At 50.6% G+C, this 17,711-nt stretch overlaps 1 protein-coding gene across 2 annotated transcripts; it reads left to right on the top strand.

The window, feature by feature from the left end:
* Positions 1 to 2,455: 2,455 nt before the first annotated feature.
* GPR83 (G protein-coupled receptor 83) lies at positions 2,456 to 17,161 on the top strand. Of its 2 annotated transcripts, XM_034666153.1 has the most exons (4): positions 2,462 to 3,709; positions 7,911 to 8,036; positions 10,495 to 10,628; positions 13,782 to 17,161. In XM_034666153.1, exons 1-4 carry the CDS (start codon positions 3,326 to 3,328, stop codon positions 14,401 to 14,403), a joined length of 1,266 nt encoding a protein of 421 aa, XP_034522044.1. In that variant the 5' UTR covers positions 2,462 to 3,325; the 3' UTR covers positions 14,404 to 17,161. The 2 variants fall into 2 exon arrangements, with proteins under 2 accessions (XP_034522045.1, XP_034522044.1); XM_034666154.1 differs by lacking the exon at positions 7,911 to 8,036 and having other exon boundaries at positions 2,456 to 3,709.
* Positions 17,162 to 17,711: the final 550 nt, after the last annotated feature.

Consider the following 17,711-nt stretch of genomic DNA (forward strand, 5'->3'; position numbering starts at 1 on the left):
AGTACAAGAGAATTATCACAGCCCTGGGAGCAGCCTTAACCACTGATTGACAGGAGTTGGTGGGTAGATAACCAGCTCTTGTCCACTGGTTTGGCGAGCTGACCTGTATGCTTTACAATGGATTTCCCAACAGGATGAAGCTCCAGTCACTCACAGTAGTAGCTGGCCTGACAATATACTCTTTCTTGGCCACCTTCCCACCCTTGTCTTGCTTTTCCACTTCCCTACTGGTGTTTGCCTTCACTTCCCAAATAAACCCTTGCTCTAGAATCTTTGTCTCAGGGTTTGCTTCTGTGGAAAGCTAAGAGCTAAAACATGGCACCTGGTCTTTTGGGGACAAGGTTTCAGGCACCTGGCATAAATGCCCTCACATCTACGAGATAGGCATGGGGAGCAAGGAATCAAAGCGAAGGCGTTAGTGAGCTGCTCCAGCTTAATGTGCCCGTCACAGACCACCGAGCAGGGTACTTGCAAGACAGTGTTTGGAAGGGCACTGCCTACCTTTGATTCCTTTCTCTGTGCTCGATGCTGACTAGCTTTAGTCTGCGCATTCATTCTTTCTCAACAGTGCGCACGATGTGATTAAGTAGGATTCTGTTCTCTAAATTACCAGCACAGTCCAGCCTTGCCTCCCTGACTTGGTGCCAGGTCACCTTAGTAGAATATCAAGTCTACCCAAGCTCTTGAATTACATGCTACAGGCAGTTTCTTGGTTTCTTTTCTAGAGCTAAATACCCATTACTTCATCTGCTTGGCACTCCTGTCCCTTCTCCTAGGACCAGTCACCTAATCCCTCTGACCACGTAATCCTGCAGGACCCACCAGGTCCATCAGCAGAATTGAAGGATATCTGCTTGCCATCCTCTCCCCTACACATAGTAGCCTAAAGAGCGAATGGGAAATGAAAACTGGAGACAGGAGTGGACTCCTTTGAACTTGCTGATAAAATAATGGAGAAAGCTAGGCTCAAACTCCAGGAGAGGGTGAGGTCACAGGAGGATCTTTTGTGTTTTTTGTGTTTGACTTCAAACTGAAAACTTGGCAATCAGCTATGCTTTGTCCCTCCTATCTCTGTCACCCTTGCTCCTCCCCTTGCCAGCACCTTGATTCAGGTCTCACCTCTGCTCCTGCATCGTTTGAACAGCCTCCAAACCTCCTGTCTCTGGCTACAGCCCCTCTATTTCCCATGAATCACTAGAGTGTTCTTTCTAAAATGCAGACCTGATCTTGTCAAGTTTTGTACTTACAGCCTTTCTGTGAATTTCCAATGCCCTCGGGAAAGCGTTCAAATCACTCCTGCAGTTCTGAATGTGCCACAAGCATACTCACCTCCATGTCTTTGTGTGTACCATGGTTCCTTCCTCACGGAATACTCCATCTTCTTCCCTCTGCCTCCTCCTCTGTGACCTGTCTCTTGCTGGTCCCTTAGAATTGAGCCAAAGTATCACTTTTCTGGGAAGACTTTCCAAACTCCCTCCCACCTGGATAAGTGCACCTGTATTTTATTATGACACTTAAACCATTTCCTAGCTGCTTATTAGTAGGTGAGCTTGAACTGCATCCCTGAAGCTTGACGAGGGTACAGAAGCTGACATCTAACTTTCCCGGAAAAGTTCCAAAGTGAGAGGTGGCTGGGGCCTCTCTTCATGACCTCGTGAGAAAAGAAGACTTTGGGGCGAGGGGCCCATTCTCCAGGGTTCCCGTGGGACAAAGGAGCAGGCTTTCCTCTGGGCCAAGTGGAAGTCTCAGAAGGAATCCGGGCTTAAGTCATTTGTTGGAGTCCCAACAGGGTGAATGCTACAATAACAGTGACCTTTACCATTTGAATGGGGGTGAGGCCCGCAGTTTCAAGTAGTCAACGGAATACTGCATATCTAGCTGCAGAGAGCGAGATGGGGGGGGGGACATCCCTACAGGGGTCTCTGAAAACCTCACATGCACGAAAAGGAAAGCTTTTTTTTCTTGTAAAGATTTTATTTTTTTTTGAGAGAGAGAGAGCGAGCACAAGCGGGGCGGGGGGCGGGCAGAGGGAGAAGCAGATTCCCTGCTGAGCAGGGAGCCCTATACCAGGCTCAATCCCAGGACCCTGGGATCATGACCTGAGCTGAAGGCAGATACCTCACCAACTGAGCCCCCCACGTGCCCCGGAAAGCTTTTCACCAAGGCCAGGAAAGTTAAAAAACTTGCCCAGGATCTCACAGCTCGGAAGTGACAAAGCTGTGATTTGAACCTGACTCCACAGGATGGGGTCGGTGGGTGGCCGGGCTGGGGTGACTGGGAGACGCTACACAGTGGGAATGAAAACGGGTGTGCAAGATACCAAGATTTCCTGTGAAGTAGGCAGAGAACAAACACATGGGTAATATACCCCTTACTACAGCGTCAAAGCTTCTGTGGCAAGAAGTGGCACAGAGCTACTTATCTCCTTTGATTCTTTGATTCTGTTAGCAGATTGCCCCGCTTTGAAGAGTTTCCTTGGAAACCCCCCCTCCTTGTTTTAAAACATGTAAGGACACAAAACCTAGGAAGCCCTCCAGCAAATCTGAAGTCTGGTCCGTGAAGGGGTTTGGAGAAGCTCGCCTTGTTTCGAAAACGGCCAGACTCAGGGATCCGCCGCCGTGTGGAAACCGCGCCCGGCTGACGCTCAGATGGAAACAGGAGGAACGCATCCCGGTCTCGGCACGGGGAGCCGCCTGGAGCCCGCACACCTAGCCTGACGGCGTGCCCGCCACGGTCGCCAGGCACCCCCGGGGGCGGCTTCCGCCCGCCCGCCTGCTCCCTTGACAGTAACGAGGCTGAGAAGGGATGGAGCGGCGAGTGTGACTTCGGGGAAGAGCCCTGGAAGCCGGGCGGAGTTTGAGTCCTGGCGTGGGAGCGGGCGGGGTGCGGAGCGCCAGGAAGGCAGCGGGCGAGCGCGCGCGGGGGAAAGAGCCTTGCAAGCCCCGCGGGGTTGCATTCCCGGCGTGGGAGCGAGCGGGGTGCAGCGCCAGAAAGGGCGCGCCGGGGAAAGAGCCTTGCAAGCCCCGCGGGGTTGCATTCCCTCAGGGGCAGCCGGTGGGCCGGGAGCTGGCGGAGCGGGCGCGCGCCACCGCCGAAGCCGAAGCCGGAGCCGGAGCAGGAGCCGGGGCGGGAGCGGGAACCGGGGCGGGAGCGGGAGCCTGGGCGGGAGTGGGAGCGGGACCGGGAGCCGGAGCCGCGGTGCTGCGCAGAGCCGGACAGGTGCGGCCAGCAGCCCGGAGCGCAGCCGCGCGCCCTCTCCTCCCCTCCCTTCCTCTCCCCGCGGACGTCGGCGCGGCGCGGACTCGGGCGCCGGGGCTCCCGCAGGATGGGCCCGCGCGGGGTGCTGCTTTGCCTGCTCCCCTTGCTGCGAGCCGCCGAGCGCCCCGAGGGCCGGGCCGACGAGCCGGGCCTGGAGGGGGCCCTGACCGTGCCCAACGCCTCGCACTTCTTCTGGAGCAACTACACCTTCTCCGACTGGCAGAACTTTGTGGGCCGGAGGCGCTACGGGGCCGAGTCCCAGAACCCCACGGTGAAAGCCCTGCTCATCGTGGCTTACTCCTTCATCATCGTCTTCTCGCTCTTCGGCAACGTCCTGGTCTGTCATGTCATCTTCAAGAACCAGCGAATGCACTCGGCCACCAGCCTCTTCATCGTTAACCTGGCGGTCGCCGACATCATGATCACGCTGCTCAACACGCCCTTCACCTTGGTGAGGCCCCGGCTCGCGCCTGCCTCGGCGGGCGCGGCTCTACTCCCTCGGCCCTCCGTGCCCTCCCGTCCGGCTCCCCCGGCCCCTCTCCTCGGGCCACGCAGTTCTCCTCCTCCGGTTTCCCTGGGGCTGGCTGGCTGCGTCTCTCCGGCTCCTTCCCCTCTGCCCTCCTCGCTCAAGTCTCAACTCTCTCCTCTGTTCTGTCTTGAAGACTTTCTGTCCCTCCTTGCTGTCTCTTTCTCTTTGTGCCTGCATCTTTTTCCCTCCCTGTGACTGTCCTTCTGTCTCTCTGTTCCTCCTTCCCGGTCTCTATCCTCCCCTTTCCCTCTCTTCCTGTCCTTGTCTGTGGTTTTGTTTTTCTGTTCTCTCTCTCTCTCTCTCTTCTGTCTCTGTCTCATCACCTTCTGAGCCTGAGCTTCTGCAGCTGGGGGCACTGGGGTCAATGACTGGAGTGTCTGCAGTCACCCAGGAGCGAATGACCACTTCCTATTTAATATCATTGGGCACTGGGCCTATTTGATATCAAGCAGTATATGGAAGCTCCTGGAAATGTTGGCAGGGATTGCTAAGTCACCCCTCATCCCCGAAGTCCAGCCCATTCAGTGCCCTCCTTCACCGCCACCCTAAGATGCTGCTTTGTGCCACAGCTGCAATATCAAACAATTACTAATTGTTAATGGAAACTTACGTGCATTTTCTTGGACCACTTAAATTGCCTTTCTCTTTTGTGGTTTGACTGTGAGCCTGTGGTAAGAAGTGTGTGTTGGGGAAGAGATGGGGATGAGGTGGGCTTGGGTCCCAGGACCAGGCTGGGGGCACGTGCACATGGGCGGCAGATGAGGCTCCCCTCCACATGCTGGCTGCTCGGCTTGGTGGTGCCATTTCCGTCCCTCCGTGACCTGGGAGTGTGGTGCTCCCGGGTAGTGTGGGATGTGAGGGCTAGGACTGAACAGTCTAATGGCAGCTCATTATCCCTTAGGGTTCTGTAGCATGAGTTATGTTTTTTCACTTTATGGAATAACTTTATTGTTATGTGAGTTATTACCTCTCTCTGTCTCCCTCACACACACCCTCAATCAGAAATAATAGACAAGCCAAAGGAGGAGGGTGAACTCCCACAAGCCCATCCACCTGTGTGAACATCCTTCCGAATCTCACATTTTAAAACTACAGTCTCTCTTTTGTCCTCACTTATGAGAGCATTGCATTTTGCAGATGAGGAAACTAAGGCACAGAGGTTCAGTCCCTTGTCCAAAGTCACTTAGCTAGTAATTGGCAGAGCCAGGATAAGAATTACTTTCCTGACTCCAGTCCAGGGGTCTGTCCACTAAGCCACCTCATGAGGACCATGTTAAGCTTCCACTACTCCAAACCATGGACTTTTCCTGCTCTCTGGCCAGCTAATATGTATCGATTCCTGGCTACTCAGAATCTTCTCGTCACTAACCAAGGACAAAAGGGCTTCCAATACCTACCCCATCCCCTACCCCCTGTTACCTTGAAGCACAAGAGAGTTTATCCCTGGCTCCCCTTGCCCCCCCCCAACCCTTGGTTTCTATCCTGACAGTCTGCAATGCTGGGGCTGGGCTGGGCCACCCAGGATGAGAAATGCTGCCCAGAGAAGGGTGCAGAATGAATCTTCAGCAGACGCAAGAGGGGAGGGAGAGAAGCCATGGACCCCAGCCTAGGCTGTCGCTGAGACCTGACAAGTTCTGCGTTGGGTCATCTCCTGCAAGAGAGGAAGTGGCAGGGTCCTGAGAACCCAGAGCTCCTCCCAAGATAACCCAGCCCAGCTTGGCCTTGAACCTGACCCGTGGAACTGCCCCAATCCAAACTCTTGTCAGAGCTTACAAGGTGCTGGCGAGCAGGGAGGATGAAAGGGTTGGGGGAGGGTCTTCTAACGTAAGGCATCCTGTCTTCCTGTGAGCTGGTGACAATATTCTTCCTCCCTGGTCTCCTTTCCTGTCCGCTTTACACACGACAGTGAGCATGAAGTTCAGCTCTGGTCATTGAGAGAAAAGCAAACAGTTACTTACAATCCCATGGCAGAGGCATGCACGGAGTGTGGTGGATGCTGGAGGAGAGAATCACTTATTCCGTCCTGCCAGAGGCCCAGGAGAGGGTCAAAGGAGACTGTACAAAGAACGTGACATTTCAAAGGGGCCTGGAAGGGCAGTTTTCCAGGTCGAGGTGAATGTTCCATGCAGACAGAGGGACCCGGAGAACAAAGGCAAAGGGCATCAAAGCTCATGGTGTGTTGAGGGGATGTTGAGTGGCTCGATGGACCTGGAGCAGTGAGGCAGGAGTGGTGGCAGCTGGAGTGAGGAGTGAGGCAGGAAGCACAGTGGGGCTGTGTGCGGCAGCTGGAGACAGGTGGAGATGGGCCAGAAAGGAAGGCTGTGGCCAGCTTGGGAATGGGCCTGGATACTCCAGAGGCATCTGGGTCTGTTCCGAGGGCCAAGGTGATGCTAAGTGGGAAGGTGACAATAATCTGATTTTTAGTTAAGAAAATTACCATCAGCCGTGTGAAGGCTGAATGGCAAGTGGACAAGACCGGAGGGCAGGGGAAGCCGCTAGGAGGCTGTAAACGGTCCGAGCGAGAAATGATGGGGCACTCCACGAGGGCGGGGGCCTTGGGACTGGGGAAGCGGAAATGGATCTGAAAGCCATTGAGAGGCAGCCCTGGTTGGCTCTGTAATGTATGGAATGTGGGAGGTGAGAAGTAGGAGTCGCTAAGGATATCTAGCTCCATAATGTTAATGGACTGCTCGAAAGCCCTGTATGGCTCCTACCTGCCAACCCCAGAGAGAGTAAAGCTACGGTCTGCTGTCCTAGTTCAGCATCTGGCCACACTCGTCGTCCCTCATGACTGTCTTCCACACGTTCCAGCTAAACCATCCCACTGCTTATTCCTCAGACAGGGCCTGGGATTTCCGACTCCGGGCCAAGTACTGCCCCAGCTACAAAGGCTACTTACTCTCTAAAGCTCCTCTCAAGTGTCGCATATGTCATATGTCATAACGGTGGTAAGTGCTTCCTCTGTACAAAGCACTGATCTACCTACTTTCCGCATGTTATCTCTTGTTTGATTTTCATGACAATGGTTCACCCATATTACCCATGAGGTCGGTGAAGCTTCTAGAGCCTAAGAGCCTTGCTCCAGGTGACAGTCGTAAGAGGCAAATCCTCTGCTGTAAATCACCGCATGCCATTCTTTCTGTCCAACTGACTTGCTCGTTTCTTTCTCTATCACTTTTCCTCTCTACGTCAGCCCCCTCCCACCCCACCTTGTGGCCCCCATGCCCTTCGTGCAGGCCTTCTGTAGGGCATTGAATGCTTTCCTTCTCGCAGCCTGAGATAGCTGAGTGCTCTCCCCAGACTCGTTCAGAGTCAGTGCTTGATCTTTCTTGGGCGTGGGGCATCACTCAGGAGAGGCTGGAGCGCTGAGGGAGTGAACAGGCAGCCATGGGTGATGTGGGACGAGGCCTGGGCCTACTCCCAGGGCCCCATGCTGTCCTGGAGCTTGTCTTCTCCCCACCCTGCCCACCCCCTCTCCAGGCCCCTCAATCCCCTTCCCCAATGAAATGGCAAGGTTTGCTTAGTCAACATTAGAGAGCACAGCCCCCACACTGTGTTGTGATTTTTCAGATGTGTCTCCCCTATTAAGTCTGAACTCGTGTGGGCTAAGAATGGATTTTATTATTACCAGAAAAATAGCTACTATTTCTTTCTTTTTTTTTTTTATTTCTAATAATATCTTTCTACCAATCTGCCAGACACGGTGTTCTACCCTTTATAGACTTTTTAAAACCTTCATCCTTATAAAAAGCCTACAAGGTAGAGATTTTTAAGCCTTGTTTTGCAAATAAGGAAACTGAGGTTCAGAGAGACTATATACCTTGCCCAAAGTCAGCTAGAAACTAGTAGAGGCAGCAAGTCCAAGTCCAAAGTCCATGGATTCCCATGCTCTCCTGACACCTCACAAGGTTTGGCTCCAGCAATATGATTAGGTTTTGTTGAATCGAGTGGTTGAAAGTGAGTCACGCTGGAGAACATCATGTGTGACCCACAACTGAGTAGGTAGAATGGAGGAAGGGAGGAGCTGAAAAAAAGCCTCCTGAGGGATACTCCTCAGAGGCCACAGGGGTGGGTGTCAGGGTCAAGGCCTGTTTGTCTTCTGACTCTGTGGGCTGGTTTCCAGGTCCGCTTTGTGAACAGCACATGGGTGTTCGGGAAAGGCATGTGCCATGTCAGCCGCTTTGCCCAGTACTGCTCCCTGCACGTCTCAGCACTGACGCTGACGGCCATTGCTGTTGATCGCCACCAGGTGAGGGCACCTACCCCCAACACCCTGTCCTTCCCCCTCAGGCTCTGCTTCTCAGGGAACTGCAGAGTCCCTCACGACGCTGTTTAGCACATTTTCCAATAAGTATATTTGTCTTCTTATTGGCCAGTAAGAGCACTTAGATGAGGCATTTTAAAACATGTGCTAAGTGCTACAAAAAGTCATTATTCCCAGTTTGTTCCAACAAAGGCTCATTGCTTCCATTTTGTGTCTCAGAAGTTAATGAGCTTGCAAACCTGAAAATCGCAGATGAAAGGAGATTGGCAAATCATTGCAGGGAAGAGACAAGGGAGATAGATACTCCCTGGTCCCAGCTGTTGAAGAGGAGGACAAGCTCGGGTGTCCAGGCGGCAGGAGCAGGCCTCAGGGTAGGGCAGGAAGGCCCTGCTCACTGTCCTGCCCCATCAGACGCACATGGGTGGATATGGTAAAGGAAACCAATGAGGGCCTGGGCGTGCCTATCCTGGAAGAGGATGGCTCCGTGGCAAAAACCTCGCAGGTGCTAACACAATAAATCCATGTTGCAGCCTTAGGTCTGTGCTGAATCGAGGAATGGATGCATAGCTTTCCCAAGATCACCTGCCTAGTGAATGATGCAGCTAGGATTAGCATTGAGGTCTGTCTGGCTTCAAGCCTCTGCTCTGATCACTAGCCCGCCCTTCTCTGAGAAGGCTCAGGGGCACCTACAAGGCCAGCATCACCAGCAGGACAAAGAGAGGGTAGGATTTGTTCTCAGTAGCTCCAAGAGGTGCAAACAAAGACCAAGGGAGAGAGGCTTCAAAGATGCAGATTCAAAGACACAGCTCAGTATGAGAACGAATTTTCTAACAGAACAAAGCTGCCTGGGGAGGTAATGAGTTTCATTTCACTGGCCGTTTTTAAGCAGGGGCTGGATGACACTTGATAGGGGTGTTTTAGAGGACATTCATCATCTGGTAGGGATCTGGGCTTGGCAAACTATGAGATTTCTTTGGCCCTGGAATTCCATCATTTTGGCATTTATATTGCAGATGCTTTGGGGAAAGTCTGAAAAGGCTGCATACAAATATTTTTCTGCCTTTTCTTAACCTTCTCCCCTCATTCAACAAAAGGGACTCTGGATCACCTTTACCTGGCCTGTGCTTACACCCATTTAACATAGCTAAGGGACAGTTGACCCTTGGGCCAAAGACGGGTGGATCTGAGGAACAAGGGGATAAGTCTTGCCCACATTGACTACATTGCTGTGACATAAAGCCAAGAAATAGGGCCCTGTCCCAAAGCCATTGAAATCTTCGAGTGATGTCCAGGCCTCGGACCCAGGCTCTCACTTCCTTCAGCAATCCGAACAAGGAGGGAGCATGAGGGGCAGAGATGGCAAAACCCAGAAGGGGGATATGCTGAGGAGCTTCTAAAGCCTAGTCATTTCCTCCCATAAAACCTAGAAAAAAGCGAGAAAAATTTGGGGGGACGCAGCCAGAGTGTTCACTGTATCCTTGGATGACATCTTTGGCGGTGGTAGCTCTTCATGACCTCTCCCCCTGACCTTGGAGTCGCCCGTCTCAGGATGCCTTTTTCAAGAAATAATGCTCATACTCTTAAAATGAGGATGCCTTGAAATTCCCAAGTCTTGACTTAAACCTATCAGGAGAATGGACTGTCATACTGTAGAAATTCCAAGATGCCTTTCAGCCCAAAACCTACAACCCAGCTTTACTATAGGCATGGGAAAACCGGACCCCACTGCAATTTTAGCAATAAATGCAATAGTTTAAATAAACAAATCAGGGGCGCCTGGGTGGCTCAGTCGTTAAGCGTCTGCCTTTGGCTCAGGGCGTGATCCTGGCGTTCTGGGATCAAGCCCCATGTCAGGTTCCTCTGCTGGGAGCCTGCTTCTTCCTCTCCCACTCCCTCTGCTTGTGCTCCCTCTCTTGCTGGCTGTCTCTCTCTGTCTGTTGAATAAATAAATAAAATCTTTAAAAAAAAATAAACAAATCAAAGAATTTTATCACCACTGTTGTGAATCCCTAAATAAATGTCAGTGCAACTTCCCATGACAGGTGGGGAGAGCCTCCTCTCCATGTTTGTCACCTCAGACCCTCTCAGAGCCCTCCATAACCTAAGGGGCCCAGAATTGTGGGGGGCAGGTCGTGATCAGATCCCAAGGTGAGCTGACCATGGCTTTTTCCTCTGCTGGCCTTGTGGCTGTCACGCAAGCGGACCTCCTACTCCAACCCTGCCCCGTCCCCTCGCTGCACCCTGGTTCTGCCACATATGCATGACAGGAGACCTCTGAGTCCAGCCCACACCCTGGAGGGGAGCTGTGGGGCCCAGGGGCTTCATCCCGAGAGAAGGGGTACCTCTTGATAAATAGGACTTACCGGCCTTACTGCGATGCCACACGGGATTCCATCTGCTTCAGAACTCCTTCACGGCGATGCTCACTTTGCTTGTTCCCCAGGTCATCATGCATCCATTAAAACCCCGGATCTCCATCACAAAAGGTGTCATCTATATCACAGTCATCTGGACCATGGCTACGTTTTTTTCACTCCCACACGCTATCTGCCAGAAGTTATTTACCTTCAAGTACAGGTGAGTTACAAACTGAGGGCTTCAGAGGGGAGGGGGGTGGGGGATTGGGACAGACCAGTGATGGGTAGTAAGGAGGGCACATATTGCATGGAGCACTGGGTGTTATACGCAAACAATGAATCATGGAACTTTACATCAAAAGCTAGGGATGTACTGTATGGTGACTAACATAACATAATAAAAATTATTATTAAAAAAGAACATTATATTGGGGCGCCTGGGTGGCACAGCGGTTAAGCGTCTGCCTTCGGCTCAGGGCGTGATCCCGGCGTTATGGGATCGAGCCCCACATCAGGCTCTTTCACTATGAGCCTGCTTCTTCCTCTCCCACTCCCCCTGCTTGTGTTCCCTCTCTCGCTGGCTGTTCCTATCTCTGTCAAATAAATAAATAAAATCTTAAAAAAAAAAAAGTTATGAGNCCCTGCTTAGCCCGGGCCTATCTGCCACATTCCTTCCGCTCTTTCTCCTCTTTTCCTCTCAACAACTTTAGCTCCCTCCTTGTTCTCCACCCAGTTTATCTGCAAGGTCAAGGCAGTAGTGAACAACTTCTTTCCCTGGGGAAGTGTACACACACAGACTGAGATTCAAGGTCACGCGGGCCTTGTCTAAAGTGGCGATGTTTGAATTCCCTCTCCTGACCTGTGGACGAAACATGCCCGTGTCCGTGTGTCCATGTCTCCTACGCCCCGTTCTGGCTTCCGTGTCATATGCTCTCACAGAACGAGAATTTCTTTCAAAGCACTTCATTTTTTTTTTTTTGACTTAAACACTTGTGTGTGCTACTAGTTCGCTGAAGATGCCGTCCCCGGCTGGACTGTAAGGCTGGGGAGAGCTGGCGCCATGTCTGATTTTGCTCCCCTCCTGTTCCCTGGTACCTAACTTACTGTCTCCACATAACAAGCCCTCAGCACATCCTTACTTACTGAATAAATGAATGGATGAATGAATGAGCTTCATTCATGATTTTCATCAGTTCCATGGGTGTTTTCAATGAGGTTCCTTAGAAACAGACCCTGAGATACAGGTCATGCTTTGTGATTTTAAGGAAGTGCTCACAGGGGTCATGGCTGAGGGGGTGGGGACGTAGGATAGCAAGTGGAGGGAGATGAAGGGAAGGGGGAATTTGGGGGTTGGAGGGATGGCTTGGGTAGCTACAGCCAGCTGCACAGGGCGCTCTAGAACAAAGGTAACAGCGTGTTCGGCCTTGAGGCAAGGCAGCGGGGCTTTCCTATTCCAGGCTTCTCTGGGGAAAATGGAAACTCCCAGCCCCTTCTGGCTCTTATTCTGGCTCTTAGGGGATCTGTAGGAAATGATTTCAGTGGCCCCTGAAGCTCGGCACCTACAAGATCACAGGGTTGGCCGGGAGCTAGCGGCCTGGCGCTCCAGACCAGTAAAGGGGATCTGCGGGGATGGAGGGTACACTGCTGGTGTGGTAGCCATGTGCTGCTCCTCCTGAGGGGTGCAGTTAAAAACACACATTTCTGTGACACAGGCAGGGGCAAGAGAGTAAGCCCTGAAGGCTCGTTCAGCCACAGTTGACCCTTGAACAACACTCGTTTGAACGGTGTGGGTTGACTTCTATGTGGATTTTTGCAATTGATGCAGCCCAGCTCTGTAAATGTATTTCCTCTTCCTTCTGCTTTTAATAACATTTTCTTTTTCTTACTTTATTGGAAGAATACAGTATATAATACGTATACAAAATATGTGTTAATCAACTTTATGTTTTCAATATGGCTTCCGGTCAATAGTTGGCTATTGGTAGTTTAATTTGGGGGGAGTCGAAAGTCATACATGGGTTTTCAACTGTGCAGGGGTCGGTACCCCTAACCTCTATGTTGCCCAAGGGTCAACTGTAATTTATAAAGGCTCCCTCCCCAAATTCTATGATACTGAAATGAATCACATACCCAAATCCCCTATCACTCAGACTCCCATCTGCCCATACACATGGGGAGCTGGGCTTTTGTGTTTTTTTCCTGCAAACAAAAGCAAAGAGAATTCTCTCTCTTTTAGTAGTGATGGCCACCAGCACATACGACAAGAGCAACAAACCACATGGTGTGAGGAGAAAGCAGCCATTTTGAGTTGCTGTTTAGACGTTTTGCAATATGACAACCCTGTTCATACCCATAGTCTGGACATTTAGATTAGGACACGGGGTTAGGATTCCCACCACAAGTCCCTGCCTTGTTTTTCCCGGGTCACCTTCTAAAATGACCACTCAGAGTCGAGGCTGTGAAAAATGAGTGACCGCCGCCCCAACCATCTTCCGCGCATAGGTGCTTGCAACCCTGCCCTCTATCTCCTGCTTGCTCCTGACCCCGGGACAGAGCACTGCCCTTTCCCCAGCTCCCTGTGCCTCCATTCTGGGATTTGTAAGTAATAAATCTTTAGAGTTTGCTTCCTTTGTGTGAATGTATTGAAACTGCCCCTTCCATCAAAATGGCCCTAGCGTTTTCACTTCGCCAAAGTGGGAGGTTGGATGCCAAGGGAGGTACTTGCCAATCCTGCATGGGTGGCTCGTGCCTCCTCAATCAGCAGGTCATAATTTGCAGAGTCTTAATACTCTTAACACTCTTAACCCTGCTCTGGGGGTTCCTCAAAGAGGACCAGGTGCATTTCATAAAAAATAGATACTTGTTATATGAATGGCTGAAGGTATGTTAGTTCAGGCTTTGCCACTCACGTTCTTAAGACCCATCATGTCTTTGCCCCACTCCTTAATTCCCCTCTGGAATGAAAGTAGGTAGTAAAATGAGGAATTCCAAGATTTCCTGAGTACATTGTACTCTCAGGTTGAGTTAGTTCTAAGACTAGGAATACCACTGTTGCATTCATTCATTGAACAAATATTTACTGGGTCTGTGTTATAGGTCAAGAATAATATAAGGTTAAGAGGACACAGAGAGAGCAGGTGTTTTCCTTATCTTTACAGAACTTCCAGCCTAGTCAGAGAGCCAGAAATGTATCAAATAATTACACTATAGCAAAAGCACTCAAAGAGATGTGCCAGGAACCAATGGGGAGAAAGGGCAGTGGTTCTTGGGATGAGGCCTTTCCACGCTAATGGCAAACCCTCCTCTTTCTTTCTCTCTCCCTGCCTCTTTCTGTTTCTCTGTCTCTGTCTCTCCCTCTCTCCCCTGCCACCAGTGAGGACATTGTCCGCTCCCTATGCCTGCCAGACTTCCCTGAGCCAGCTGACCTCTTCTGGAAGTACCTGGACTTGGCCACCTTCATCCTGCTTTACATCCTACCCCTCCTCATCATCTCCGTGGCCTATGCCCGAGTGGCCAAGAAGCTGTGGTTGTGCAACACAATTGGGGATGTGACCACAGAGCAGTACCTGGCCCTACGGCGTAAGAAGAAGAAGACCATCAAGATGCTGATGCTGGTGGTGGTCCTCTTTGCCCTCTGCTGGTTCCCTCTCAACTGCTATGTCCTCCTCCTGTCCAGCAAGGTCATCCACACCAACAATGCCCTCTATTTCGCCTTCCACTGGTTTGCCATGAGCAGCACTTGCTACAACCCGTTTATCTACTGCTGGCTCAATGAGAACTTCAGGGTTGAGCTGAAGGCATTACTGAGCATGTGCCAAAGGCTGCCCAAGCCCCAGGAGGAAAGGCCGCCCTCCCCAGTCCCTTCCTTCAGGGTGGCTTGGACAGAGAGCGGTGGCCGGAGGGCTCCACTAGCCAACAACCTCTTGCCCTCCTCCCAACTCCAGTCTGGGAAGACAGACCTGTCTTCTGTGGAGCCCATTGTGGCAATGAGTTAGAGGGTAGTGGGAAGAGGCAGGGGGAGGGCTCTGTCTCCAGCTGAGGTTGTAAAAGGGCCTGAGGACAGAGCCTGGAAAAAACCCTGTCCTCTCACACAATGACCTTCACAGTGCCGGAAACAAGGTCCTATAGAAGCCATAGGACCCTTGATTGCCTAGGAAACACTGTCTAGCCTCCTACCCCGTTTGATGTGAAAACTAAAAGACAACTACCAATTAGACAAGTGTTTATGAATTCCTGTCTAAGAAATGCTGTGAGGCGTATCACCGTCGTTCCCTGAGCCAGCGAACCCAGGACAGCTTCAGCCCACACAAGGGCTGACTCAGCCAGCTGCCTAACAACCTTCCCTGCCACCGAATGTTCGTAAAGGACAGCTGAGTCATACTTTGGGTGTGGCTGACCCCAATGCACAGAACTGTACTTGAACAAGGTTCATTGGCCAGTGAAAGGTGAGGGAGCCACCGCTGACATGGAAGGTTTATTTTGCCTCACCTTCTGAAGACCTGTGCGAGGATGAATCACAATGGTGTGGCATCTGGCTGGATAGATGACAAGAAAGAACCAATTCGGTCCCTTAAAATAAAGAGGAATTACTGAGTTCTCTTAAAGAAGAATTATTATTAAAACTTGGGAAAATTAGGAAAGCACAAAGAAGAAAACAAAAATCACCCCCTTCTGCCACCAACGGTGATGAATTTCGTTAATATGCTGTGGATTTATTTGCAACTTCTTCCTTTGCGTGCGTGTGTGTGCACACTCTTCCTTGCATTCTGAATTAGTTTTCCATGTAGAGATAAGCAAGAAACAGGGCATAACAGAGAACTTCTGAGCCCCTCTCCCAGGAGTGATGTCCACCGGAAGAATTGGAAGAAGAGGTGGGAGAGGAACCCAAGGAGAAGGCTGTCATGGAGCCAACAGACTGCCCTCATCTTGTAGCCAGTGGCGGGAAAGGCCTGGATGAAGTACCTCTTCTCGGATGGCGGCCATCATGATGAGCCGGGGAACAAAACTCATCTCGGAGGCATAATTCCTTCTTTCCTGCACTCACATGGAACAAGAGGTGGTAAAACATTGCCCTGCCTTTACAGGAGATGATGGGGCAGGCTCTCCAACATGCCGGAAATAATTGCACTTAGACACTTCAAATCCTCCCAAGCTGTCTAGACAGGCCACTTCTCTGTGTTGTCTGAATAAAAAGGCTTCTTCACGCCAGTTCCCCAAAGACGACTCACTTGTCAACATCACCCTGGCGGCTCACATGTCCTTCAGAAACCTATGACACCATGATAGTCCTTAAGGACTCAACATGCCAGAGAAATCTCATTCCAGAGACTGAGTGTTTTCATCACCTTCCGTCTGGTCCTGAGTGACTCACTGTCACCCAGGAGACACAGGCAGAATAGAACTAAATTCACCCACCCTAAATAATTGCCATTCGCACACTGGTTTTAGGTTTCTTTCTAGCACCAGATAGATCTTGAAAGCAAACATGGATATGGAGCTGAGTGGGAAACTGAGGTCTGGGGAGAAGAGCTTTGTCCAAGGTTCACTTAGGTCTCTTGACTGCTCATTGAAACAACTTGGTCATATCATCTGCTTCCTATAATGAACCATGGGGGTTCATTATCCTACTCTCTCTATTTATGAGAATGTTTGAAATGTTTGACTTTCATGGGACAGAGAGGCTTCTAAGCCATATGGATCCCAAGATGGATTTTTCAGGTCAAATGCTTTCAGGCCTGTGCCTACTGTCTCTGTGATGTCAAGAAGTAGCTAATGGTTTCATCTTAATGCTGCCATGGAAATTCTTTGAACCAGAAAGAAAAGCAGCAAGACTACAGATAATTTGTCCTGCTCTGGACTCATGGGGAAAGCGTCACTTTTCCTCATTGCTGAGGGCATCTAGAAATGCTGCCAAGTCAGAGGAGGCCCTTCTCTGCAGGGGAAGACCCACAGATGGCCCATTAGGTCTGGGTCTCCCACAGTACCTTGTCTTCCCCATTCCCCTTGTTCTCTGTGTGCCTCAGAGCAAAAGGCAATTTGTATTTGTAAATGTAAAATTTGTTGAACTTGAGTCTTTCCGATGTGTCATAATGAATGCTTTACTGTAAATGCTCCAGTCTCAATAAAATATATTTTGGATGCATGGGCTATGCTTCTTGGACTTCTGATTAAACCACAATTGGTAGCCTTTAAAATGGGGGTCCATGTGGATCACAAAGAGAGCATGAAGACCAACTGCCCACACCGCTGCGTGTTACAACTGAGGAAGCACAAACATGCTTTGGCTAGGGTAAATAGCCAGCTGGAAATCTCTGATCTCAGTCTAGGGCTTCTTCCATTGAGCTGGCTGCCATGTCCCCTCTTTGGTGATTATGAATCTGTGCTGAGGACCCAGGACTCCACCCATTACCCCTTGGTGATTCGGGAGGAGGCGGAGCTGTCCCTGGAGCTTTGGGATTCGTTCTGCCACTCACAGTGTGCAATGGATGCCACATTCCTGTGTTGACCAGGATTTCTGCCCCCTTGGGCCTGGGGTCCCCTTGTCCTACCAGGTAAGCTGGGTAGGGGCCTTCGTGGTATACATAATTACTCCGATGCCACCCAGAGCCCAGGAAATCAGCATCACATAATTTCACGGAAGGTTGTATATAGGGGTAATTTACTGCGTCTAGGAGAAGACTTGAAAGAAAAATGAAAAGGAGAAGGGAAGTAAGATTTGCTGACACCTAATATGAGAGATACTATGCTAAATGGTTCTCAGCTCATGATCTCATTCACCCTCACAGCAATCCTCTAGGGTGGGTATTATCATTTCTATATTGCGGTTGAGGAGACAGGCTCAGCTATAGATCACACAGCAAAATTGGGAAAATGCTACGTTCTGGGAAATTAGATTTTGAGAAAGCATGTAGAAAAAGAATTTTGATTTGTTTTTAATTCAACATTCTACAAATTTCCTTGATTGTGAGACACTTTTGGGGTAAAACCTGTTAGCCATCCTAAAAATAAGTGCTTGAGTTACATGTTTTGGAAATGCTTGACTAGGCAGACCCCGAGGCCCTCACAGCTCCATGGCCAATGAGTTCATGGTTCTAGTACAGGCAGGATCTCATGCTGCCTTGAGAACCCAATTCTAGTTAGAAATATCTTCCAAACAGACCGTAAGTGACTTCCAGATTGCTGGTGCCCTGCTTGACTGACCATGGTAGGTTGCCAAGGCAAACAGTTGTCTTTTAGCCTCAGGGTCCTCAGATGGTACAGGCAGAACTCAGCTAAAACCCTCACTGCTCCAAACTGGTATGAT

This window comes from Ailuropoda melanoleuca, chromosome 8 (assembly GCF_002007445.2).
Source record: "Ailuropoda melanoleuca isolate Jingjing chromosome 8, ASM200744v2, whole genome shotgun sequence".
Lineage (NCBI taxonomy): Eukaryota > Metazoa > Chordata > Mammalia > Carnivora > Ursidae > Ailuropoda > Ailuropoda melanoleuca.